This window comes from Euleptes europaea, chromosome 19 (assembly GCF_029931775.1).
Source record: "Euleptes europaea isolate rEulEur1 chromosome 19, rEulEur1.hap1, whole genome shotgun sequence".
NCBI lineage: Eukaryota > Metazoa > Chordata > Lepidosauria > Squamata > Sphaerodactylidae > Euleptes > Euleptes europaea.
Genome location: NC_079330.1, coordinates 26,267,592 through 26,292,845, shown reverse-complemented (window position 1 = coordinate 26,292,845; position 25,254 = coordinate 26,267,592). Strand labels below are relative to the sequence as shown.

Here is a 25,254-nt window from a genome sequence, read left to right as displayed (position 1 = left end):
CTGTGAATGGGAGGGGAGGCAGGAGATGCGATCAGAGGGAGGAGTCTTGCTCAGGGGTTTATTCTTTCTGGAATGATCAACGTTTAGCCTTTTTAGGAGAGCCAGCATGGTGTAATGGTTAAGAGCGGTGGTTTGGAGCGGTTCACTCTGATCTGGAGAACCGGGGTTGATTCCCCACTCCTCCGCATGAGCGGCGGACGCTAATCTGGTGAACCGGGTTGGTTTCCCCATTCCTCCGCATGAAGCCAGCTGGGTGACCTTGGGCTAGTCACACTCTCTCAGCCCCACCTACCTCACAGAGTGTCTGTTGTGGGGAGGGGAAGGAAAGGTGATTGTAAGCCGGTTTAATTCTTCCTTAAGTGGGAAAGAAAGTCAGCATATAAAAACCAACTCCTCCTCCTCCTCTTCTTCTTCATTATGGACATCATAAGGGAGAAACACCTGCCCCCATACACCTGTGTTTTTAAATCTGTCTGCTCTGCCTTTTGGTGCGCGTGAAGGCCGTGGAGGTGACAGGACGCGAAAGGGAGCACTTAACCATGACAGGCTGGCTTTCAAATGAAAAGCGTTTCATAGAAATAACAGCCGGGAACTCAGACCAGCGGAATTTAGGTTCTGCACTTTTGTCCTTGACTTTAGTGAAACATTTGGCCACGAGCCCCCAAAGCCTCCAGAGCCCAGATTCCTTCTCCCCTCTCCCATCCTTCAAAGCCCCACCAGCGAGATTCCCCTTTAAATGACTGGAAAAAGCGTGTGGTCTGTTTATAGCCGAACTGCCGTGCGAGTGTCGGGGGGCTGGCGGCTGCTTGTGTAGGTATGATGCAGCGTTTTGGGCTAAGAATAGCACAGTGGAAAGGCTCGGCACCTAAGAATAGTCGGCCTTGGCCTGCTGCGGGGCGGGCGGGAGGGCGGTTGAGTGAGGAAGGGCAACGCCCCTGGGCTAGTCCTCCTTTTCCCTTTCTAGGGCTCAGGGTGCCAAGTGAAGCATACCCAGAAGGACAGAGTCCGTGGTAATTTAGGGGAGGTGGGAAGAGCAAAGGCATACCAGGGGAACAGAGCAGATGGGTCCCGTCCCCCAGCCCGACTTGACCCATTTCAGGGACTTCATTGGCACATTCCTCCATCCCCAATTGACTAGTCGGTGCAGTCCCAGCACTGATTGACAGCAGAGGAACCATGGGCAGGAGAACAATTCAGCCCGCCCTAGCCTTGCTGGTTTCTCCTCTCCAGGCCATATAGGATTGCCAACCTCCAGATGAGGCCTTCTGGAATTACAACTGATCTCCAGGTGACAGAGTTCAGTTCCCCTGGAGAAAATGGCTGCTTTGGAAGGTGGTCACTACGGCATGATTTCCCACTGAGGTCCCTCCCCTCCTCAAACCCCACCCTGGTGAGCCAGTGGTTAAGAGCGGTGGTTTGGAGTGGTGGACTCTGATCTGGAGAACCGGGGTTGATTCCCCCACGCCTCCGCATGAGCGGCGGAGGCTAATCTGGTGAGCTGGATTTGTTTCCCTGCTCCTACACACGAAGCCAGCTGGGTGACCTTGGGCTAGTCACGCTCTCTCAGCCCCACCTACCTCACAGGGTGTCTGTTGTGGGGAGGGGAAGGGAAGGTGATTGTAGGCCGGTTTGAGTCTCCCTTAAGTGGTAGAGAAAGTTGGCATATAAAAACCAGCTCTTCTTCTTCTTCCCTAGACTGCACCCCCAAAATCTCCAGGAATTTCCCAACCCAGAGTTGGCAGTCCTAAAGCCATCTCTTCCAAAACCAGGTTTTCTTATAAACATAAAGTCAGCACATGGGTTGCACATGCATGTGATGCTTCAGTCTCCCCGCAAGTAGAAAGCCAGACCTGCAAACAAGGAGAACAGAATAAAACCTTTCTCCCTGCTGGACTGGTTTTCTTTGTGCTGGGAATATTTTAAAATGCAAATGAATGTTCAAAGCTGAAACAGTCTTTCCGCAGGGGGTGGATCAGCCCAGGGGGGTGGATCATCCTATTTTGGACTTGACATAGCATTTTCTGTGTGACATGTAGTTAAGGGGAGGGGCCATGGCTCAGTGGTAGAGCATCTGCTTGGCATGCAGAAGGTCCCAGGTTCAATCCCCGGCGTCTCCAGTTAAAGGGACTAGGCAGGTAGGCGATGTGAAAGACCCCTGCCTGTAGACCCTGGAGAGCCGCTGCCGGTCTGAGTAGACAATACTGACTTTGATGGACCAAGGGGGTCTGATTCAGTAGAAGGCAGCTTCATGTGTTCGTGTGTTCAAGTGCAGTCAAGTTGCTTCCAATTCATGGCGACCCTGTGAATTAATAACCTCCCAAATGTCCTATCGATAACAGCCTTGCACAGGTCTTGCAAACTGAGGGCCGCGGCTTCCTTTATACAGTTGATCCATCTCCTGTTGGGTCATCGTCTTTTCCGAATTTTTTGCAGGAAGAGGCAGAACTATACAGAAAGGAGTATTTTCAATATATATCAAATACACAGAGATGCAAAATAGAACTATTTCTGTATACCTTGTTGCATAGACTGCAGGAATCTACACCGGGATCCACATGGGGTGGAGAAAGTGGAGCTAGAGAAGAGCATTTTATTCCTCTTCCATAATGCTAAAACATGAGACTCCCAATGAAAAGGAAGGGCAGTGGATTCAGGATTGACTCAGGAAACTGCTTCTTTGCACAATGCAGAATTAACCTCTGAAACTCACTGCCACAGTATGTGGTGATGAACAGGTTTAAAAGGAAATAAGATATATTTGTGGTGGAGGAGAGATCCATCAATGCTATCTAAGCCTCCATTAGAGTTATCCTACCGCTGAATACCAGGTGCTGAGGATAATAAACAGGAAGGTGTGGGAAAGATCCATGGGTGCCTTCCCCTGGTGCCTTGGAAGAACCAGTCCCAAGCTCTTATGTTCTTTTGGCTGTCCAAATCCTGTTTGCACTCAGGATAACAACCCTTTGCTTTTTAGCACGTTCTGGATCTGTGCATTAAATAATAAATGATGAGAGGGAGGGCATCTTGGCCATCTTCTGGACATGGAGTAGTGGTCACTGGGGTTTGGGGGGAGTAGTTGTGAATTTCCTTCATTGTGCAGGGGGTTGGACTAGATGACCCTGGTGGTCCCTTCCAACTCTATGATTCTATGGTTTTAATTCCTTTCAGAACCAAAAGAACAAAAAATCCTGCTGAGGGATAAATTTTACTTAAGAATCAGAAAAGGAGGCACGCCTTAACCAAAAAAGCAGGCCAAGTTCTAGCTCTCATGAGGGTTGATGAGAAATGCTTCCATGCTCTCCTTTCTCCTCTCTCACCCATCTTTGCAAAATAATTAATTCCATCTTGTTTTAAGGTATGTGCTGGACAGAGTCACCCACGTGGAAGAAAGCAAATACAGCCACGTTCAATTTCCTTATAATGCTGTTTGATCACACCGTTTGGATTTGGGCAGCTTTGGGCACAGTAAGCAGGATTCAAACCGGGTACCCATCCGGCTACCTGCTCTCTGGTGTAAAGGGCTTTTGTCCCACTAGGTCTGGCAGATCCCGGATTACGTGCCGATGCGCAACATGACCGAGCCTATCGTCACACTGGAAGGGCATTCCAAGCGCGTGGGCATCATTACCTGGCACCCCACAGCACGCAACATCCTACTCAGCGCAGGTAAGATCCGGTGGGGGAGGGGCAGGCCACCTGACCAGCTCTGCCCCTCAACTCTCTTTTCCCCTGCGTCCGTTCTTTTTTCCCAAAGCATCAGGGTCACCCACAACTTGAGACTTGGGTTTCGGGGGCTCTTTGGAATATTTGCTTAGCTCCAGTGTATCCATCCTAGGGCGGGAGGCGAATCTTGAGATGAAATCATTTCAAAACGCAGGTTGCATTAGAATGCCCCAACTCTCTTTGTCTGTGGAAAGCTACTATGTCAGGGAGAAGCATGCCTAGCCGTTTCCCTGGTATGCTAGCTTTCTGCCAGCAGGGAGTTGACTATAGAGAGAGCGCGCAAACTTGTGGTTCCTAGTCTGTACGCTGAAGTAGAACTTGATGCAGCTTCTGAGCATGTCAAGATAGTCCCCTCACCCTGGGCAGGATTCCTTTGAAAGGCCCTGTGGTTTCATAACTGAGTTCTAGGCAAGCATTCAACAGGTGTAGCCTTTCTCCTCCATGTGCTAAGGAATGTTGACCTGTGGAATCTCTGCCTGTTGCGCTGCTCTCAGAAGCTCCGAAAATGCGTCACAAATGGGGGGAGGGTCACCACTTTCAACTCAGAGTGTCAGACTCTGAATCAAATGGCTTAGCTGTAGAACAGGGACTCTAATCTGGTGAACCGAGTTGGTCTCCCCATTCCTACACATGAAGCCAGATGGGTGACCTTGGGCTAGTCACAGTTCTCTTAGAGCCCTCTCAGCCCCACCTACCTCACAGGGTGTTTGTTGTGGGGCGGGGAAGGGAAGGGGATTGTAAGCTGGTTTGATTCTGCCTTACGTGGTAGGGAAAGTTGGCATATAAAAACCAACTCTTCTTCTTCATTTCTACATTACTTCGCTGTATCTCATACCAAGTTTCCCAAAAAAACTCCAGGCCTTGGGGTAGGGTTGCCAGGTCCCTCTTCTCCTCCGGCGGGAGGCTTTTGCGGGTAAGCGTGCGTGTGCGCGGGTGCGCCAACGCACACACATCACTTCCGGTTTAGAACTGGAAGCGCCACCTCGCAAGGGGCCTTATACCTCTTCGTTTGAGCGACCACATGAATTTGCCCAAGCAAATGCAGTTCCAAAATGCAGTTCATTCAGTGGGTCATGGGAACTGAATGAATTGCATTTTGGAACCCTCAGAGGTAGAAAAAGAATACTTCAAGCTTGGGCAAATTCATGTGGTCACTGTGGCAATCTGCCATAAATGTGAGGCTCTCACCATTAGGGCGGTGCCCCTACTAAGAAGTTTTTGGACTATCACATTGATTAATTCAACATTAAATTCAACAACTACTAAAGAGCTGAAGAAGACTTCAACGAAACGCAGCCATGATCTAGAGGGCGCGTTCTCTCTCCTTGGAATTGTCTTTTTTTCTGATTAATTTAGCCTACATTGTATATTACAGGACTGTTCTTCCTGTTTAGGAACGTGGTGAATGTACGCTGGATGGAATGAATATGAATGAGCAACAACTAGTAATAATTCAGTAGTTTAGGTTTACATATCTTTGTTTAAATGTTTATGGTATTAATAAACATTTTCAGGATACGTTTAATTTGTTGTTGAGCTGAAGTGTTGCTACACAATTATCAGTTTATACTATTGCAACACTGGTTGTATATTTGTACTGATACCAGCAGGCACCTGGCAGCCCTGCCTTGGGGCTTTGCCAGCATCCACCTGCTATGTTCTGGTCCTCTTGTGGCGCAGTGTGGCCTTTAGGTGGGAAAGAAAGCTTGTGGGAGGAGGGCAGTCCTGCTGTTTTCAGGGAAAGGAGGGTCAGCCGGCCTGCTGCCAGCCGGTTTGGGTCCTTTCCGAGTTCCGCTTCCTTCTTCCAGGAGGGGACAATGTGATCATCCTCTGGAACGTGGGTACCGGGGAGGCCCTCCTGACCCTGGACGACCTGCACACCGACCTCATCTACAACATCTGCTGGAACCGCAGCGGCAGCCTCTTCATCACCACCTGCAAGGACAAACACCTGCGCATCATCGACCCCCGGCAGCACCTGGTGGTGGCCGTGAGTCATGGCTGAACATGGGCTGGCCCAGCATGCGTGGGCAGGTTCCGCCGCTTGCCGCTTGCTTGGTCCCACTTCCAGGAGCCTCCTTGCCCGAAGGCTGATTTCTAGCGATGCATGCCGCGGCTCGGATCCACAGGGACGTCCGCCCCCAAACATGTGAGATCTGATAGTCGACAATTCACTGCCAGCAGATGTGGGGAGCACTCTGTGCGTGCTCCAATGTACCCTTCTGTTTCTTTACATTTAGCATTGTTACTGGTGTTATACAATGGCTTCAGCACTTAGGCAATGCTAGATACTTTTTCAATAATATTTATTTCCGTGGTTCTTGCATTCAGAGCAGGCATGGGTCCCAGGATGTGGCTTGATCCGGCAACCTTGCAGAAGCATTTGGATGGGGGAGCCCCTGGGTAACAGCCTTGAGTTCTGCGCCGGAAGAAATACAGTGAAATAAACAGACCGATTGGCGTCTGGGAGACCTGTGCGAGCCCCCCCCCCATTGTGATTGCAGGGGTGGGGGTGACGAAATGGTGTCCGTTAGTCCGAGTTGAGGGGCTGAGAGTCTTTCTACACAACCACAACATGCCTTTATTGGCATTATGGCATATAAAAAAAAGGAAGAACATACATTAGGATAAATCCGAGTACAAATAAATCCCAAATCAGCCATTAAGGAAAGCTACACACCATTCACGATACCTGATTGCTAACTGTAAGAACCTTGCAACTGATTCAATTATTTTGGGGTTTTGTGTGTCCATAAGGTAGGATGTCCTGATTTCATCAGAAAGCCATTCCCTGTTTGCAAACAGCGGGGCAATGAAGCATAAAAGCATAGAAGGAACAATTAAAAAGGACATGCACAAGTGATTCAATTTCACCATACCCGCAAGGTCAAACTGTGTCCGCAAATGGGATTTTATGAAATCTTCCGTATAACAAGGGATTTAGCCTGGCAAGCATATATACTCTACGCTGTTGCGGTGCAGTTAAACAAGTAAAGTATAGTGCTATATGTTGTCTATTTGGTCAAGGCCTCCCAACTCAAGGGGAAACATCTACCACTTACATGGCTTCTAAGTCTTTCCCGGGTGAAGGCCAGCATGGCACGTGAAGAACACCGACCGTGTCCGAAAGCCGTGCTGTCCTCTCATCCCTTCAGTAACTTCTGCTGCTTTTTCCTCTTCCTGAAAGGGCTGCTGGGCAAATCAGGGCTCTTTGGGCCAAACCACTGCAGGAGGATCCAGTTCAGATCTCTCCCCGCATGACACTGTTTTCCTGACCTCAGGTTGCTCCCAGTGTGGTGTAGTGGTTAAGAGCGGTGGACTGTAATCTGGAGAACCGGGTTTGATTCCCCACTCCTCCACATGAGCAGTAGACTTTGATCTGGTGAACCGGGTTGGTTTCCCCACTCCTACACATGAAGCCAGCTGGGTGACCTTGGGCTAGTCACACTCTCTCAGCCCCACCTACCTCACAAGGTGTCTGTTGTGGGGAGGGGAAGGGATTGTAAGCTGGTTTGATTCTTCCTTAAGTGGTAGAGAAAGTCAGCATATAAAAACCAACTACTACTCCTCCTCTTTTCCTCTTCTTCCTCTGCCACTCCTTTGCCACTTCTTCTTCTTCTGCCACTTCTTCTTCTCCCCCCCGACCCTGAGCTGGTGTTTTCTCCAAGAGGGGAACCATAGAAGCCTCATACAGGCAACCCGCACTGCCCATTTCCTCTTGGAGGGCAATGTGCAGCTCTCGGGAGTTGTTTGAGGTCGGGAAAAAGGCACGGGGGAGAAAGAGGGAGCCTGCCTCCTCATGCCGGGATGCTGATCCAGGCCAGGGACTCAGTGGCTGCTACTGTTACAAAAAAAAAAAAAAAAAAAAACGCAACCCGGTTCATATGGAGATCTGGTTATAGCTCTTCCCACATCTTGTTTGGGATTTCTGGCATTTCGAACTGGAGAGGGTGGAATGAGAGATTCCCTCCTGCATCCAATTCGAGGGCCTGCGCTAAACACTTTTAAAGGCTTTGCCTGTGGGAAACTGTTCAGCAGCCGAGTTCTTCAGGATTTATCAATTAAAGGATGATTAACAACCTTAAATTCTGACAATACGAAAGAGCAAGGGGGGGCGTGAGTTCGGTTCTTCGAGCTATTAACCAGCATACCAGACAGAACACCTGTAGAAACTTTTACCTTTTATTGAGATAAGAAAATATTCTTTGTATTGAGCAAGACAGGAAAAGCACAGACATAAAACAGTTAACCCTGCAATTACTGTGAAGATAAATGCTAAAGTTATCAAAGTTCCTAGCATTGCTTAATCATATTATAGCAAGTAATGGTTTTAAAAGCAAATCCAGGTTCAGCTTGTCATCTCATGGCTTTTAGGGATTATCAAAAGCCCAAGTTACCCACCAAGAAATCTCACCCAGTCTTCTTCTGAGGCTTCTATCCAGAGCAATCTGATTTGCTTGTCACAGAAATGTATACTTATAGAAAAATATCAATCTTAACTTTCTCTAAACCTGTTCTGTCATAATCATATCTAGATAACTGATTGGTTCATAACTAAATATGAGATAATCAGCATAAGTGCAAATAATCCAATCAGCAGGTGCATATCAGTTACACCTAATACAGCAAGATAAAAAGGCCAATCTCAACTCATAACCTATGTTAAAAAGCAATTAACTTTTCTGTAACTGTTTCAACTGACTGTCCAAGATGAAAGTAAGCAAACAAAGTTCATTGACAGTTGAAAAGTGCTTAAACTCTTGGTTAACTCACAAACTCAGCAAGACCAAATTAGTGATATCCTAGCTACCGCTACAAAGGGATACTTACTTAGTATCATCCATTCCCTGGGATACCAAGAATCCACATCTTGCAAATGTGTGGCCCTTGGAGATTTCTGCAGATGTTTAGGGAGACTTGACCTGGATTAAATATGGGTCATGTGCATTAAAATTAAATTGTAATATTCAACAGGAGCTGAAGTAAAGATCCCCAGTTTTGTAGACAGAAGGAGACATGAGGTTCCATTTACAAAAAATGTGTCCCACGGATTACAAAGTAATTTTTTAAAAAAATTGCTATGGTGGTGTGTCTTCCATCAAAATTTCTTTAAGAATTCTTGATTTGGCTCGTGTGTCTCAGGTGTAATATGTTTTGGATGCCAGCCTCCAGGTGGTATCAAAATCGACACTTCTGTGTACAAACTAGTTAAACCCAAAAACTCACAGAAATTGACTCGCATGCAAATAACCCAAAATATAATGGGAATCAAAATACAAAAGTACCATAGGTTCAATACTGGCCAGGAACCAGTATGCTGTATATCGCATGAAACTAGCCTTTTGAGGCAATAGGATCAGCACCTACCTAATAGGAGACTGTACCAACCTATAGGCTGCAGGCCATTTATGATATTCCATGAATATACGTAATTGAAGAGGAACTGATGAAGACATAAGAACAGAAACGGCCGTCTTCCCCTTCAACCTGACATGTGTTGTATACAAGGAATGTTGTTCCTGTAAAAAAAAGTTTAAAAAAACGTAAAAGTTGTTTAATGACATTAATATAATATGACTGAATGTATACTTACCTTATCAACATATTTGATGGTAACAGCGAAACACCATGTTTAGAATTTTGATATTGAACCTATGGTACTTTTGTATTTTGATTCCCATTATATTTTGGGTTATTTGCACGTGAGTCAATTTCTGTGAGTTTTTGGGTTTAACCTCCAGGTTATAGCAGAAGATCTCCTGCTATTACAAATGATCTCCAGCCGATAGAGATCAGTTCACCTGGAGAAATTGGCCGCTTTGGCCATTGGACTCTATGGCATTGAAGTCCCTTCCCCTCCCCAAACCCCGCTCCTCAGGCTTTGCCCCCAAAACCTCCTGCCGATGGCAAAGAGGGACCTGGCAACCCTAAATATGATATGTGAAGAATGCATTAACTAAGGTTGCTTCTGCAGAGTGATTCTCTGTGAAGCTGATTGCTGGTGGAGCATTCGGGGCACTTTGACTCTGCTACCAGAGGGTTTTTTTTGAGGGGGGGGAAATCAGTAATTGACAAGGCAACCACCTTGGTGGCCCTTATGAGGGCAAAAAGGCGGGGTCTAAATTTTGTAAAATGAAAATAAAAGATATGACTATTGCATTAAGCTACAGTGATATGTCAGTTACTGATTTTAAGGTGTAGCAATATGTCTAGTACGTTTGGTAACTGACACATTGTGGTTTAAAATCAGCAAGTGACATGTTGCTGTGTCCTAACACTATGCATGTGTGTAAAGTGCCTTCAAGTCGCAGCCGACTTATGGTGACCCCAGCAAGGTGCTTTCAAGGCAAGTGAGAAGCAGAGGTGGTTTGCCGTGACCTTCCTCTGCAGAGCCTTCCTTGGTGGTCTCCCGTCCAAGTACTGACCCTGCTTAGCTTCGAGATCGGACAAGGTCGGGCTACCCCATGCCACTAGTGTGGGGTAGTGGTTAAGAACGGTGGTTTGGGACGGTGGGCTGTGATTCCCCGGGTTTGATTCCCCACTCCTCCACATGAGTGGCGGAGGCTGATCTGGTGAACTGGATTTGTTTCCCCACTCCTACACATGAAGCCAGCTGGGTGACCTTGGGCAAGTCACTCTTTCTCAGCCTCACCTACGTCCCAGGGTGTCTGTTGTGGGGAGGGAAAGTGAAGGTGATTGTAACCCAGTTTGAGTCTCCCTTAAGTGGTAGAGAAAGTCGGCATATAAAAACCAACTCTTCTTCTTCCCACCCAGACATATTAAGTACACCAAAACGAATGGTCACAAAATTAAACTCATTTCAGTCTCTTGAGCTGAGCAATAATTGCTCCCCCCCCCCCCGAGATTTTTGGATGGACCAAAGGCTTCTGATGTGTAGACACAATCCTTCCGCACTCATAGTTCTTTGTATTTGATGCTCTTGCACACAAAGAAACCCGCATGTGAGTGTGCTTTGTTACAAGCAGTCGGGGCCCACTTGCACACAGGGCTGTTGGACGGGCCAGATGTGCCTCGTCTCTTCCCAGACCCTCCTGTCTCCTTCCATCCCGAGAGTGCTAGCGTGGTCCTGCGTGACTCACCGTTACTAACAGCTGCCCGTGTGTTTCTGTTTGGTCCTAACCCGCTAACCATTGGCCCCTGCCGCCAGGAGAAATTCAAACCGCACGACGGCGCTCGCCCCGTCCGGGCCATCTTCATGGCTGATGGCAAAATCTTCACGACCGGCTTCAGCAAGATGAGTGAGCGGCAGCTGGCGCTGTGGGACTTGGTATGGCTCGGGATCTTCTGGTGTGGTGTTGCTGAGTGTGTGCCGCACGCAGAGGCAGTGTGAGATGTGCTTCGGTGATGCTTGAGCCTTCCTGGCCTTTGTGTCCACAGGAGACACAAGAAGGAGTGGCGGAGAGTGAGGATGAACGTCACCACACAGAGCTGGGAACCCATAACCCTCAACCCAGTGAGCACTGCCAAGGCACACACACCCTTTATTAGGGTGGGGACATGGTCATTCCTAGCTGACACAGCTTTGCTAGCAAGAGATGACTACCTGTGTTAAATCTTCCTTAGCCGCACATACCTATGTGATCGCTGAACGAAAGAGCCAACTCTTTGGCCATTTGTGAACGATTCCTTGGCTGGTCATCTGGAGGCAATTTCTGCTCACCCCAGGAGATCACGAGAACAGACCTGGGGTCGCCCTTGTGTCTCTGTCATGAGTTGCAGCTACCTTAAAAGCGAGCTAAAGATAAGAAAGGTTTCAGATTCCTGATTTTATATGCCGCTTTTGGCCGTATTGTGAGTTCTGTTTGTTTGGGGCTCTTAGCCAGAGTTGGTGTCATGAACTTCCAAAGGAAATACTGGCGGGGGCCTAAAAAATGTCACCCTGTGTGGCAAGACAAACAGGCGTACGCTCTGCAGAAAAGCAGACAGTAGTGGGATCTCAGCTTTGTCATTTGGGATGCGCCTCTACGAAGAAGCAACAATGGCAGAATTGTTTTGGGGAGGGGGTGCTTTTTCCTTTGTAAAAACTGGATCGTGTCCATTTGCCTGCCTTGCCGCTTCTCAAGAGGTGACTCCCACTCTTCGCTCCTCCTCTCTCTCCCTTTCCTTCTCTATGTACTTAACTCTTTCTCCCCCCCCCGCCCACTCAGGAGAGGTTTGCTCCTCACGAAGGGATGAGGCCCATGCGGGCCGTCTTCACCCGCGAGGGACTTGTCTTCACCACCGGCTTCACTCGCATGAGCCAGCGGGAGCTGGGCCTGTGGGATCCGGTAGCCAGGCTGCATGGAGTGCCGTGCCCCCCTCCCCACTTTCCCTCTCCCTGGGAACTCGGGCATCCTCCCTGGGCGTGCGCCAGTACGGGCAGGTGCCAAAGCAGCGCAAAGAGATGCTTCATGCAGGCGCAAGTCCCACACCAAAGTACATGGGGGCAGATGTGGGCAGATGTTCTCGCACTTCTGTACAGAGATCCCAGGTGGGGCCTGGAGATGTCCTAGTATTACAACTGATCTCCAGACGACAAAGATTGGATCCCCTGGAGAAAATAGCCGCTTTGGCAGGCAGACTGTATGGCATTATACCCTGCCGAAGTCCCTCTTTCCCCCAAACTCTGCCCTCTCCAGGCTCCACCCCCCCAACTCTCCAGGTATTTCCCAGCCCAGAGTTGGTAACCCTGGTTGGAAAGGGAGGTGGGCACACATGGGTATGGGGGACACCCCCAAGCAAGAGAGAAGAGGGCACCCTTTCTAATGAAACTAGAGTTGCCAGCTTCGGGTTGGGAAATACCTGGAGATTTTGGGGGTGGAGCCTGCGGAGGGCAGGGAATGGAGACGGGAGGGACTTCAATGCCATAGACCCCAATGGCTAAAGCAGTCATAGGGGAACTGATCTCTTATCGGCTGGAGATTAGTTGTAATAGCGGGAGATCTCCAGCTGGTACCTGGAGGTTGGCAACCCTACATGAAACTGAAACAACCTGTGAATCCACTGTGCTTCTGAAGGCCCGATGCCGTGTAGTTGGCGCATGCCCATGGAGAGACTGGCAAGGGAAGAGGGCAATAATGTCTCTCCCACCTCAGCCCTTCACGGGCCAGTTCTTTCAGTAGAGAAAGTGAAACTTGGGGCAATGGAAGAAGGGGGGGGGGAAACCCGGTTGGAATCCTGACGTTCTTTCCCATGATAAGGCCAATAGACTTAAGTCCCTGACCTCATGGCAGTCTATCTGAGAAGGAGGTTCGAGGGCCCTGGAATCTCCCCTCTCATCAGGCATAGTGGTGAGCACCACTTACCGTATTCCTCTTAATGTAAGGACTGCTGGTTTCTGATCGCCCCTTGTCAGAGGATGCGGAGTTCCCATATGGTCTTGGGATGCTGTGGATTTTTACTGAGAGTTTTCTTTGTGTGTATGTGGGGGGGGGGGTTGGCGCATGCTGGGAGTGCTGTGACGCTAGGGCCACCGAGCCTAGAGACGGGGAGATCGAACAGCTGGCGATTCATTCAGTGAATCAAGAGCTAGAGATGGCGCATAACAGGTGTGAATGGAAGGTCTGGTTTTTCCCGAGAGACCCCTTAAGGGGAGGTTCTGTTTCCTGTCCTCTCCTTCCCTAATCACAGTGTTGCCTCACACTGGGGGCAGTGGGGACCACCCTGCCAAAGGAACCATGTGCTGCAGCAGGCCCTAGCATCATGTCATGGAGAGGGGCCGTGGCTCTGTGGTAGAGCCTCTGCTTGGCATGCAGAAGGTCCCAGGTTCAGTCCCCGGCATCTCCAGTTAAAGGGACCTGGCAAGTAGGTGATGTGAAAGACCTCCACCTGAGACCCTGGAGTGCTGCTGCCGGACTGAGTAGACAATACTGGCTTTTATGGACCGAGGGTCTGATTCAGTAGAAGGCAGCTTCATGTGTTCACAGCTGACTTGTGCGTGGGCTCAAAGGGTCTCTTGTCATGGCTTCACCCTGGTCATCTTCTGGGGAGCCCATGAGCGAAAGCGCAAATCGGAGAAGGCTGGTCAGAAAGGTGGCAGGTCTTAAGAGCAAGGAAACTGGGTGGGGGTGACTACAGAGGAATCTGGTTACTGGGTTAGAGCAGATGGCTTTGGGGTATGTTCCAACTCCATGGTGACAGAGATCTGTACCTAGAACAGGAGAGCTGATGCTTCCCTGGCTAGCCAACACTGGCCCCACTGGCTGGAGAGCCAGGGTGTAGTGGTTAAGAGCGGTGGTTTGGAGTTGTGGACTCTGATCTGGAGAAGCGGGTTTGATTCCCCCACTCCTCCACATGAGCTGCAAAGGCTAATCTGGTGAACTGGGTTGGTTTCCCCACTCCCACACGGGAAGCCAGCTGGATGACCTTGGGCTAGTCACAGTTCGCTTAGAGCTCTCTCAGCCCCACCTACCTCACAGGGTGTCTGTCGTGGGGAGGGGAAGGGAAGGCGATTGTAAGCCAGTTTGATTCTGCCTTAAGTGGTAGAGAAAGTCGGCATATAAAAACCCACTCTTCTTTTTCTAGGGGAGCCCTTGGGCTGAGAGGATGCAGTCTTGGAATTGGGGGGGAGCAGGGCCAGTGGCAGCATTCCCTGATGCAGGGCAGCTTCCAAGGGCCATGGCTACTGGCAGGGCTCACTCTGCTGGTTCCCTATGCATGCATCTCCTGGGATGCCTGCACTCACATGCTTCCACTGCCTGCTGGCGAGGGCTTCGCCACCTATGCTCCCAGCGGCATATGCGTCCTAGTGCTGCTGGAGAGGGGCATGTGAGTAGTGCACCAAGCACCAGTGGTCCCCGGTGGCCATGTGGCACTCCTAGCGGCACCCACCACCCAGCACCACTGGGGAAAGGGCATACAGGCAGTGTGGGCAGCTGTGACTGCAGGTGGTGGAAGAACTTGTAATTGGGCAGAGGAAGGGCACCCAGGTGGGCAGGCAAGAAGAGGGGCTAGTAGTGGGCAAGGGGGGCCCTGGGTACTCTCTGCCCAGGGCCCCCCCAAACTTGGAAGGGGCCCTGGTTGGGAGCGGGGCAACAGGGTGTGATGGTTGTGCCCTTGCTGGTGCCAGGCTGGTTTTGCCATCGGTGCCCTGACCCCTTCCTTCCCTTCCCATGCAGAAGAACTTCGAGGAACCCATCGCCCTCCAGGAGATGGACACCAGCAACGGGGTTCTCCTGCCCTTCTACGACCCCGATTCCAGCATAGTTTATCTCTGCGGCAAGGTAACAGAAGAAGGGGTCATGGTGTGGGGAGGGGCACCGCTTGCTGGATATGGGGAGAAGGTGGCCCACCTCCCTTCTTCTCTTTAGAGCTGTTCTAGAGTGCTGGCTTTGGTAAAAGCATGTAGCCCCTTTTGTGACATTTCTGTGCATCGATTATAAGAAATGGAAACAAGGTCTAGGAAACCTTTACGCATGAGATGGATTTTTACATCCTGCTACAATCCAAGATGGGAGCTTGAGCCGCGTTGCTCTCTGGTCAGCAATTGTATGTTCCTACAGCTCTGGTACAGAAACTGTGAACTGGCAATTTTTTTGGCTCTGGGGGTATGTGACTGAGATGGCATTGTCTCTAGAATCATAGAGTTGGAAGGGACCACAAGGGTCATCTAGTCCAACCCCCTGCACAATGCAGGAAATTCACAACTGCCTCCCCCACATACCCCCAGCGACCCCTTCTCCATGCCCAGAAGTTGGCCAAGATGCCATCCCTCTCATGATCTACCTAAGGTCATACAATCAGCATTGCTGACAGATGGCCATCTAGCCTCTTCTTAAAAACCTCCAGGGAAGGCTTACCACCTCCCGAGGAAGCTTATTCCACTGAGGAACCGCTCTATTAGAAAATTCTTTCTAATGTCTAAGCGGACATTCTTTTGATTTAATTTCAACCCGTTGGTTCTGGTCCGACCTTCTGGGGCAACAGAAAACAACTTGGCACCCTCCTCTATGTGACAGCCCTTCAAGTACTTGAAGACAGTTATCATAGCCCCTCTCAGTCTTCTCTTCTTCAGGCTAAACATACCCAGCTCCTTCAACCTTTCCTCATAGGACTCTCTTCGGCTGGAGTTTTGATTCTAAAATGCTTCTGGATTATAAAATTGTTTTAATACATTAGGCCAGTTGGAGTGCTTCAGATTCAGGAAAAAAAAACCACTCTGTTTTTTGCTGAGATCTCACTAGGGAAACGGATCTAAGTAGTAGGAAGGTGGAAGGTTTGTAGTTCCTTATTTACCCTTCCTAGTTCCTTATTTTTGAGAGCCAGTGTGGTGTAGTGGTTAAGGTGTCGGACTGGGAAACCCAGGTTCAAATCCCCACTCGTTCCATGGAAGCTTGTTAGGTGACCCTGGGCCGGTCACACACTCTCCACCCTGACCCTAGCTAGTATTTGGATGGGAGACCTCCAAGGAATACCAGGGTTGTGACACGGAGACAGGCAATGGCAAAACACCTCTGAACGTCTCCTCTTGAAAACCCTACAAGGTCGCCATGAGTCAGCTGTGACTTGATGGCCAAAAAAAAAAAATTCCTTATTTGTGAATCCAACCACAAATACTGATACCACATTTAAAATAAGTGTTTCTCCTCTGTTCAGGTGGAAGCTTTCGCACCACTTAAGAATTGTGGGGAAAGTAATGTTTTGCAACTGCCTTTTCTTATGGTGCCAGAACTACACATTGGTTCTTAGCCAAAAGGCCGAGAAGCAATGGTGACAGAACTAGAGTTTGGACCAGGCAGCAGTGGAGGGGATGGTCTCAAGAGTCTGGGATCTGTGATTCGGGGAGGCCCAAAGCTTGCTATGGGATACAGACAGCATGCAGCTCCCCCTATTCCTTATTCAGGGCACTTTCCCCCTGGCATCATAGAGGCTTCATACAGAAGCTCTTGATGTCAGAACCAGGATTGGGTCTGGGCCCCAGTGCGTGTCCCCTTGCGGGGCACAGTCCCCAGGGATGTATGTTTGGGGTTGCTGCAAAGCTTATTTTGGGAGGGAAGGTGGCATGGCCTAGCGGCTCTAGCCCAATCTCATCAGATCTTGGATGCTAAGCAAGGTCAGTACATGGATGGAGACGCTGCAGAGGAAGGCAATGGTGAGCCACCTCTGCTTCTCAGTTGAAAAAGAAGACGAGTACGTTTTTATACCCGCTTTTCTGTACCCTAAGGAGTATCAAAGCGGCTTATAATCCCCTCCACACACACACACACACACAACAGGCACCTTGTGAGGTAGGTGGGGCTGAGAGAGTTCGGAGAGAACTGTGACTGGCCCAAAGGTCTCCCAGCAGTCTTCATGAGTAGGAGCAGGGAATCGAACCCGGGTCTCCAGATTAGAGTCCAGCGCTCTTAACCCCTCTGCTTCTCAGTTGCTTTGAAAGCTCCTTGCTGAGGTCACTGTAAGTCCATTGTGACTTGATGGCATGTACATACGTAAATGCAGAGCTTTTAAAGTTTCTTCAGCATTTGCAGCTGGATTTTCCAATAAGGATCTGGTGGTGGAAAGTGATATTAAGTGGCAGCCGACTTATGGCAACCACGAGAGATGAGCAAAGGTGGTTTGCCATTGCCTGCCTCTGCATAGCAACCCTGGGTTTCCATTATAGTCTCCCATCCCCCTGTTTAGCTTCTGAGAGCGGCTTAGCTTCTGAGAGATGATGAGATTGAGCTGTCCTGGTAGGGCAATAAGGATCTAGGAAGTTTGAATAAGGAACTGGGAAACAGCTTCAGCTTCCTCTCAGTACTCTCCCTCTAACAAGGCTTGTCCAAGTGACGAAAATGAGGTCCCCTTTTCCACAGCTCACCCACAGTGTTCCTCTGGATAACTAGGAGGTCTTCTGAGCCTTCACTACCATTTGACAAGTGAGGTTAAACACTTCCTTAAGAACATAAGAAAAGCCATGTGGATCAGACCAAGGCCCATCAGGTCCAGCAGTCTGTTTGCACAGTGACCAACCAGGTGCCTCTAGGAAGCCCCCAAACAAGACGGCTGCACCAGCACCATCCTGCCTGTGTTCCCACAGCACCTAATAGAATAGGCATGCTCCTCTGATAATGGAGAGAGAATAGGTATGCATCATGACTAGTATTCATTTTGACTAGTAGCCATGGATAGCCCTCTCCTCCGTGAACATGTCCGCTCCCCTCTTGAAGCCTTCCAAGTTGGCAGCCATCTCCACATCCTGGGGCAGGGAGTTCCACAATTTAACGATGCCTTCCCTGTCTCCTGTGAGCTGCTGCCCCTGTATTTTCCTGCATCTTCTGGATTTCTTCCCCTTTGAGCTGATTGGCTGCCATGCTTCTCGGCAGGTTGATACCGTGCTTGTCCTAGAATCCCGGACTTTAGGGGAGGAAGTGGGTGGCCTTTGTGGTGGTTATAGCCCCAAATTCCCAGGGATGGTCTTCTGAACAATTGCTGGTTCGATCCTGTTTTTAGAACAACTTTTCCCTGCCTTTTGGTGTTCTCTGCCTTCTGGGATAAGATGTCCCCCGGGGATTATCAGTTGGCCTTGCATCCACAAACTGGAATTGTTGATTGGGAAACTCCCCTAGTTGTCATCACTTGAAGAACCGACATTTCTCCATTTCCGATGCTGTTTCCTCCGCTGCAACATGGGTAGGGCAGTTCAGCGCCCTTTACAAAAGAACCTCCCCTTGGCGAGAATTCCCTCCTTCCATGGAGACAGGACTGCGGGTCGGGAGCCGTTTCCTTCTTCACACTCTGACCTTTAGACATTGTTCCCTAGACCTCTCTCCTTTGGCAGCCAGAATCTTTAATGCGGTTAGGGAGCTTAGAACTTGTCAGTGGGCGTTCAAATTCAGGCGGTATTTCCTTAACGCCTTTTATGCTTGGGAAGAGAAAGTGTCCGTGTTAATTTCCTGGTCAACATGAAGTGTTGAGACGGCCTCTTGTGAGACTTGCTCCCTAAATATCAAATATGCTCGGGAGGAAATGTACAAAAGAACTGATCTTGTGAATTCATCTCATTCCCCCCCCCCCTGCGGATGGACATCTTCTGTAAGCTGATCAATTTGAAGGAGACCTACATGGGTAGTCTGAATGTCTACTGGTGGGTTAGACGTCTACTGTAGCCGGTAGGGTGTAGTTGTTAGGCCAAGGGGAACCGTTCCAATGCCTTCTGAGCCATGAAGCTCACTGACAGCGCAATCCAATGCTGAATACTAGTCTATTCTCTCTAGTATCAGAGGAGCATGGCTATTATATTAGGTGCCGTGGGACACAGGCAGGATAACACTGCTGCAGCCGTCTTGTTTGGGGGCTTCCTGGAGGCACCTGGTTGGCCACGGTGTGGACAGACTGCTGGACTTGATGTGCCTCGGTCTGATCCAGCAGGGCCTTTCTTATGTTCTTATGTAAGGCTTTAAGAGTGGAGTGGACGTGTTCATGGAGGAGAGGGCTATCCATGGCTACTAGTCAAAATGAATACTAGTCATGATGCATACCTGTTTTCTCCAGGATCATGCCTATTCTATTAGGTGCTGTGGAACACAGGCAGGATGGTGCTGCTGCAGTCGTCTTGCTTGTGGGCTTCCTAGAGGCACCTGGTTGGCCACTGTGTGAACAGACTGCTGGACTTGATGGGCCTCGGTCTGATCCAGCAGGGCTTTTCTTATATTCTTATATTCTTATATTCTTATATTCTTATGTTCTTAACTATTCCAGTCTAGGCTTTTGACTTTAGTGGGCCTAGACTGGAGTAACTGGCACTTTGAATTGTGACTGGAAACAGATGGGCTTGAGGTAAGGACTGGAGGTGCTTGCCCGTCCTTTGGGTTGGCTGTGGCCCATCCTCTCCTTGTGTTTTCTTACAGGGGGACAGCAGCATTCGTTACTTTGAGATCACGGATGAAGCCCCCTACGTCCATTACTTGAGCACCTACAGCAGCAAAGAACCCCAGCGAGGCATGGGCTTTATGCCCAAGAGGGGGCTGGATGTCAGCAAGTGCGAAATTGCAAGGTAGGGGTTGAACTGCAGCTGGAGGACAGTGGTGGAGTGGGGGGGGGGTCAGCCAGTGTGGTTAGGGTTGCCAACCTCCAGGTACTAGCTGGAGATCCCCTGCTTTTACAAATGATCTCCAGCCGATCGAGATCAGTTCCCCCTTGGAGAAAATGGCCCGCTTTGGCAATTGGGCTCTATGGCATTGAAGGCTCTCCCCTCCCCAAACCCCGCCCTCCTCAGGCTCTGCCCAAAAAACCTCTCGCCGGTGGCAAAGAGGGACTTGGCAACCCTACGTGTGGTGTAGCCAAGGGTGTCGGACTAGTGTCTGGGAGACCTGGGTTCAGATCCCCACTCGTGCTGTGGAAGCTCGCTGGATGATCTTGGGTCAGTCACACTCGCTCAGCCTAACCTACCTCACAAGATAGTTGTGAGGATAAAACGGAGGAGAGGAGAACGGTGTAAGCCACTTTGGGTCTCCATTGGTGAGAAAGGTGGGGTACAGATGAATTAAATAATAAATAAATAATAATAGCATGGCAAAGAGACTACTGTGGCTGCTTCTCCCCCCCCCTTTTAAACATGCACTAATTCATAGCTTCTTTATAATGCTTTCCCATCAGTTCTTTGCTCAGCTGCAGCGCCACCGATGGGCAGGTGATCCTATAGCAGCCCAGCCCAGATGAGGTGACATGAGTAGCTAATAGGGCCTCATCTGGCCTTATAAACCTCTTGACTCTGGCCTGGTTCATCAGTTTGATTGGTTTGTTGCTCTGGTAGCGGCCAAGAGGTTCAGAGACCCACATGGCCCGCCTCGAGTCCTGGCGCTGGGCAGATTAGTGTTCCCCATTCCGTGTGACTGGATCACAGGAAACTAGTGAATTAAATGATTAAACCTTCCAGGATACCAAAGCGTCACAAAGAGGATGACCGCTGCATCTCTGTATGACCCACTTCTCTGGCTTTGCCGTCTTCCAGCGGAGCTAACTTTGGGGCAGGTTCTCCTGCCTTTATGTCAGATCTGATGAGATCTCTCAGCCACTCCTGACAAGAGGATTTATTGCCTTCAGAAAAGGCTTCCTGTTGCCTCTCTGCATGTCACTGCCCAGTATCCTCCAATCAGGTGGAATGCCCAAAGCATGTTCTGGATTTCAGTGAATTGGTGCCTCTGAATGTGGGTAATTTTTACCTTCAAAGCGGAAGCGAAGTTTGGCTTCCTCTTCCAGCGTGGTGTAGTGGTTAAGAGCGGCAAACTCTAATCTGGTGAACTGGGGTGGTTTCTCCACTCCTACATAGGAAGCCAGCTGGGTGACCTTGGGCCAGTCACAGTTCTCTATGAACTCTCTCAGCCTCACCTACCTCACAAGGTGTCTGTTGTGGGGAGAGGAAAGGAAGGAGATTGTAAACCGGTTTGATTCTCCTTAAAAAGGTAGAGAAAGTTGGCATATAAAAACCAGCTCTTCTTCTCCTGGCAGATGCAGTAAGATGCCAAAATCTGGCTGTCAGGGTCCCCAGTTCGAAACCCTGAGGGACCACCCCTCAAGGTGGAACTGGGGCAAGGCGTACCGTCCAGGGGAAGCCCCTTAGAGACCAGGCATAGAGTGAATGGCCATGCCCACCCCATAACCTCATGCTGTGCTCCTCTTCCTTTCCCCCACAAACTAGGTTTTACAAGCTGCACGAACGCAAATGTGAGCCCATTGTTATGACCGTGCCACGGAAGGTGAGTCCTTTGGGGAACATGGGCGGGGCCTTTGCAGGTGCTGCATGCCTGCTTGGGTTGTTGCATTGCGTGTGTGGCTCTGTGGATGCATGCACAGGCCCGGTTGTGTTGTAGCGTTGTTAAGGAAAATGCTCTTAACTCCTCTATGCCCAATTTCTCCTCGAAATCCAACAATCCATTTATTTCCCTCTTGTTAGGAATTTGGAGTCTATTTCTAACCAATTCCATTTTGATCCAAGAGAAATTTGTAGACAGGAGGGGCAGGAAGGGAGGTATGGTAGATTTTCAGAATTTCACTCTGTAGATGCTCAGAGGCTGGCAACATCTTCCCAAACCTTCCTGTCCTCCTGCTAGAGCACCGCCCTGTAGTGTATGGCATAAAACAAGTGTAAGAATAATAATACTATTTTATTTATACCCTGCCCTCCCCTGGCCAGGCCATGCTCAGGGTGGCTACCAACACGTTTAAATGCACATGAACATTTAATTACAAGCATTAAAACATTCTGACACGCTGTAATTTCTCTAATACTAATTTTGACGGCCAATATATCCCTGTAGAAGAGCCCCGTGGCGCAGAGGGGTACTGCAGTCGAAGCTCTGCTCACGACCTGAGTTCGATCCCAACGGAAGTTGGTTTCAGGTAGCCGGCTCAGCCTTCCATCCTTCCGAGGTCGGCAAAATGAGTACCCAGCTTGCTGGGGGTAAAGGGAAGATGACTGGGGAAGGCACTGGCAAACCACCCCGCAAACAAAGTCTGCCTAGAAAACATCGGGATGTGACGTCACCCCATGGGTCAGGAATGACCGGGTGCTTGCACAGGGGACCTTTACCTTTATATCCCTGTAGGGAGACATGTTCTTACGGCAAATATGGCTTAAACAAGGGATTAAGTTAACAAAAGGGTGCATTGCTTTCTCCACGAAGAGAAATCCATCTTTTAAAAGCAAATAAGAGGACTCAATGGCTATAGGTAAAAAAAAAGTGAACTTTGGAAAAAGAAATTCCCTTCCCCTATCAATGCTATTGTCTTGCTTTTGTGCAACAGTGTAATGAGATCGCCACCTGCTGGCTGCTAGAGGAATTGTCATGGGGAAAGCTTTTCAATGCCGCTTTGCGTTATTACTCGTGTTGCTGTGTTGCCCCTCATTTGTCTTTGCACATAGCTGTAATTATTTTATTACTCTTCAAGGGCCAGTAGATCAGAATATGAATTTCAGTCTTACATAGTCTGCTCTCTCTGCCCCCCACTAGAACCCCCATGGCCCATGAATGCATATGAAATAAGGGCGTAACTATGTACTGTGCCCAACTCATACTGGCGCAACCAGACTCAGACAGACATACAGCAGAGGAACTCACCTTAAAAAGCGTGCTTTTCCTTGGAGTTGTGAGGAAGTGCTGCAAAGGGGGAGAATCAGACCCTCGGTCCACTAGTCAGTATTGTCTACTCAGACTGGCAGCGGCTCTCCAGGGTCTCAGGCAGGGGTCTTTCACCGTCACTTACCTGCCTAGCCCATTTAACTGGAGATGCCGGGGATTGAACCTGGGACCTTCTGCATGCCAACCAGATGCTCTACCACTGAGCCACCACCCCTCCCTCCACATGAAGCCTGCTGGGTGTTCTTGGGCTAGTCACACTCTCTCAGCCCCACCCACCTCACAGGGTGTCTGTTGCGGGGAGGGGAAGGGAAGATGATTGTAAGCCGGTTTGATTTTCCAGTGATTGTAAGCCGGTTTGATTAAGTGATAAAGTCATCATATAAAAACCAACTCTTCTTCCTCCTCTGTTGCAATCCACCCTCTGTTGGCCCTTAGAAGTAACACTATTTGGGATTGGTTTCTCTTGTTCTGAATACTCCCCGTCACTGCCACTCAGCCTAGGAAACTGGGAGGGGGCAGAAAGTTTGGGCTTTTTGTGGGGACAAACCCACTCTCTAGATGTCTCTGGTGCAGAGTCAGAAGCGCAGGTGGTAGGGCGTGCAACTCAAGAGCGGCGCCTGACTCCTCCGTTCCTCTTTCCACATCCCTTCTCTAGTCCGACCTCTTCCAAGATGACCTGTATCCCGACACACCAGGTCCGGAGCCAGCGCTAGAGGCAGATGAATGGATGTCCGGCAAGGACGCGGAGCCCATCCTGATCTCGCTGCGTGACGGCTACGTCCCGGTCAAAAACCGGGAGCTCAAAGTCACCAAAAAAAATATCCTAGATAGTAGACCCCCCACAGGGCCACGCCGGAGCCAGTCGACTTGTGACTCCAATTTTTCGGTGAGTTTATCCACTTGCTTAATTCAGGGGTGTGCAGTACTGGTGATGGGGGGGATGAATTTAGTGGCAGTGAAGGCTTCTCGGAATTGGGCTCTGTGGAATTGCCTCGAGTCCTCCCTGCGATATCACCGACTGGGAGCAAGGAACGCAAAATGGCCTTCCAGGCACACTCAATTAACACTAATGTACTTGATGGTAATGCTCGGGTTTGCCCGTAAAACTGTAATGGTTTTCTAACAAGGGAGTGGGGAGTAATCTCTGGGTTTCTGAGCTCCACTCCGTTCAAAGAGCAGCGTGAAAATTGCCCGGCCGGCCCCATTTTAAAGCGCACCTCGAATGAAACTGCACACAATCAGGCTGCGTTAGAATTTCTTGTTTTTCCCCTGCTCATCTTAGCGTCAAAAAACTTCACATTTCACTTTTGAATTGCAAAAGTATTTCGTAAAGTTGTCTTCACGACACAGAAAAAATTGGCCAGAATCAGCATTTGTCTTGCAGTTTCGAAAAGAACTTTATATCCAACAATTTCCTACAATTAGAAGGGGCGGGGAGGGGGAGACTGATTTAGAAAAATGCCAATTGCTTTAAAAGAATTTGTTTCAGAACCCTGCCCCCCGCATTGCTTTTCACTGTCTATGGAGGACAGAGCCCGTTTGGTGTAGTGGTTAAGAGCAGTGGTTCGGAGCACTGGACTCTGATCTGGAGAAGCGGGTTAGATTCCCCACTCCTCCACATGAGCAGCGGAGGCTAATCTGGTGAACCGGGTTGGTTTCCCCACTCCGACACATGAAGCCGGCTGGGTGACCGTGGACTAGTCACAGCTCTCTCAGCCCCACCGACCTCACAGGGTGTCTGCTGTGGGGAAGGGAAAGGAAGGTGATTGTAAGCCGGTTTGATTCTTCCTTAAGAGGTAGAGAAAGTCGGCATGTAAAAAACAACTCTTCTTCTTCTATTGGGGGTGGGGGTGAGGTTAGGACCAAAGCTGTCAATCACCCCTTTGCCTCTCCCGGTCTCTTTGCAGCACGCTGCCCTGGAGGAGCTGCTGGAGGAAATCCGCACCTTGCGGCAAACGGTCCAGACGCACGAGAAGCGAATCTCCGACCTGGAAGACAAACTGTGCCAGTTCACAAACGGAACAGACTAGAGTCCTCCTGCGGCGCATGGCGCACACCCCCTCTGGAGACCTGGATTCCGCCCCCCCCCCCATCTCCTTCCAGGCGTCTCAACAGCTTCCTTTATCCATGGCGCAGTGGACGCTTGTAGGGACCCCTGCTGGGAACGGCCCTGGGGGTGGTGGTTGGGAGATCATTTCTTTCTCTGCCCAGAGAACGCAGACCCTCCCACACCCTGCCCCACTCTACTCCTTGGCTTGGAATCGTACTCTCCTGGCTTGAAACCTGTCTTGGGTTTCGCACACAAGCTAGGTCTCGGTGGAGACAGAGAGAGAGCAGGCCATCTTTAGGACACCTGCTCTTTAATCGTGGAGGGGGAGACCTGCTCCAACCCCTCAAGAGGCCAGCCAGGGGCTGAGTCCCCCATGGATAGGGGGCAGCTTGGCCTGCTAGCCCTCTCTCTTCCCCACACTGG

At 49.7% G+C, this 25,254-nt stretch overlaps 1 protein-coding gene across 2 annotated transcripts in view; it reads left to right on the top strand.

Annotated features, from left to right (window-relative positions):
• CORO6 (coronin 6) overlaps positions 1 to 24,851 on the top strand; it is a 30,789-nt gene extending 5,938 nt beyond the window's left edge. Inside the window, exons 3-10 of one of the 2 annotated variants that reach the window (XM_056864901.1) lie at positions 3,537 to 3,666; positions 5,532 to 5,713; positions 11,892 to 12,011; positions 14,841 to 14,945; positions 19,551 to 19,696; positions 21,341 to 21,398; positions 23,437 to 23,667; positions 24,689 to 24,851. In XM_056864901.1, the coding sequence (XP_056720879.1) occupies positions 3,537 to 3,666; positions 5,532 to 5,713; positions 11,892 to 12,011; positions 14,841 to 14,945; positions 19,551 to 19,696; positions 21,341 to 21,398; positions 23,437 to 23,667; positions 24,689 to 24,811 (1,095 nt within the window). In that variant the 3' untranslated portion in view covers positions 24,812 to 24,851. Of the gene's footprint in view, positions 1 to 3,536; positions 3,667 to 5,531; positions 5,714 to 10,891; positions 11,012 to 11,891; positions 12,012 to 14,840; positions 14,946 to 19,550; positions 19,697 to 21,340; positions 21,399 to 23,436; positions 23,668 to 24,688 lie in introns of both variants that reach the window. The other variant, XM_056864903.1, reaches the window with a different exon arrangement.
• Positions 24,852 to 25,254: the final 403 nt, after the last annotated feature.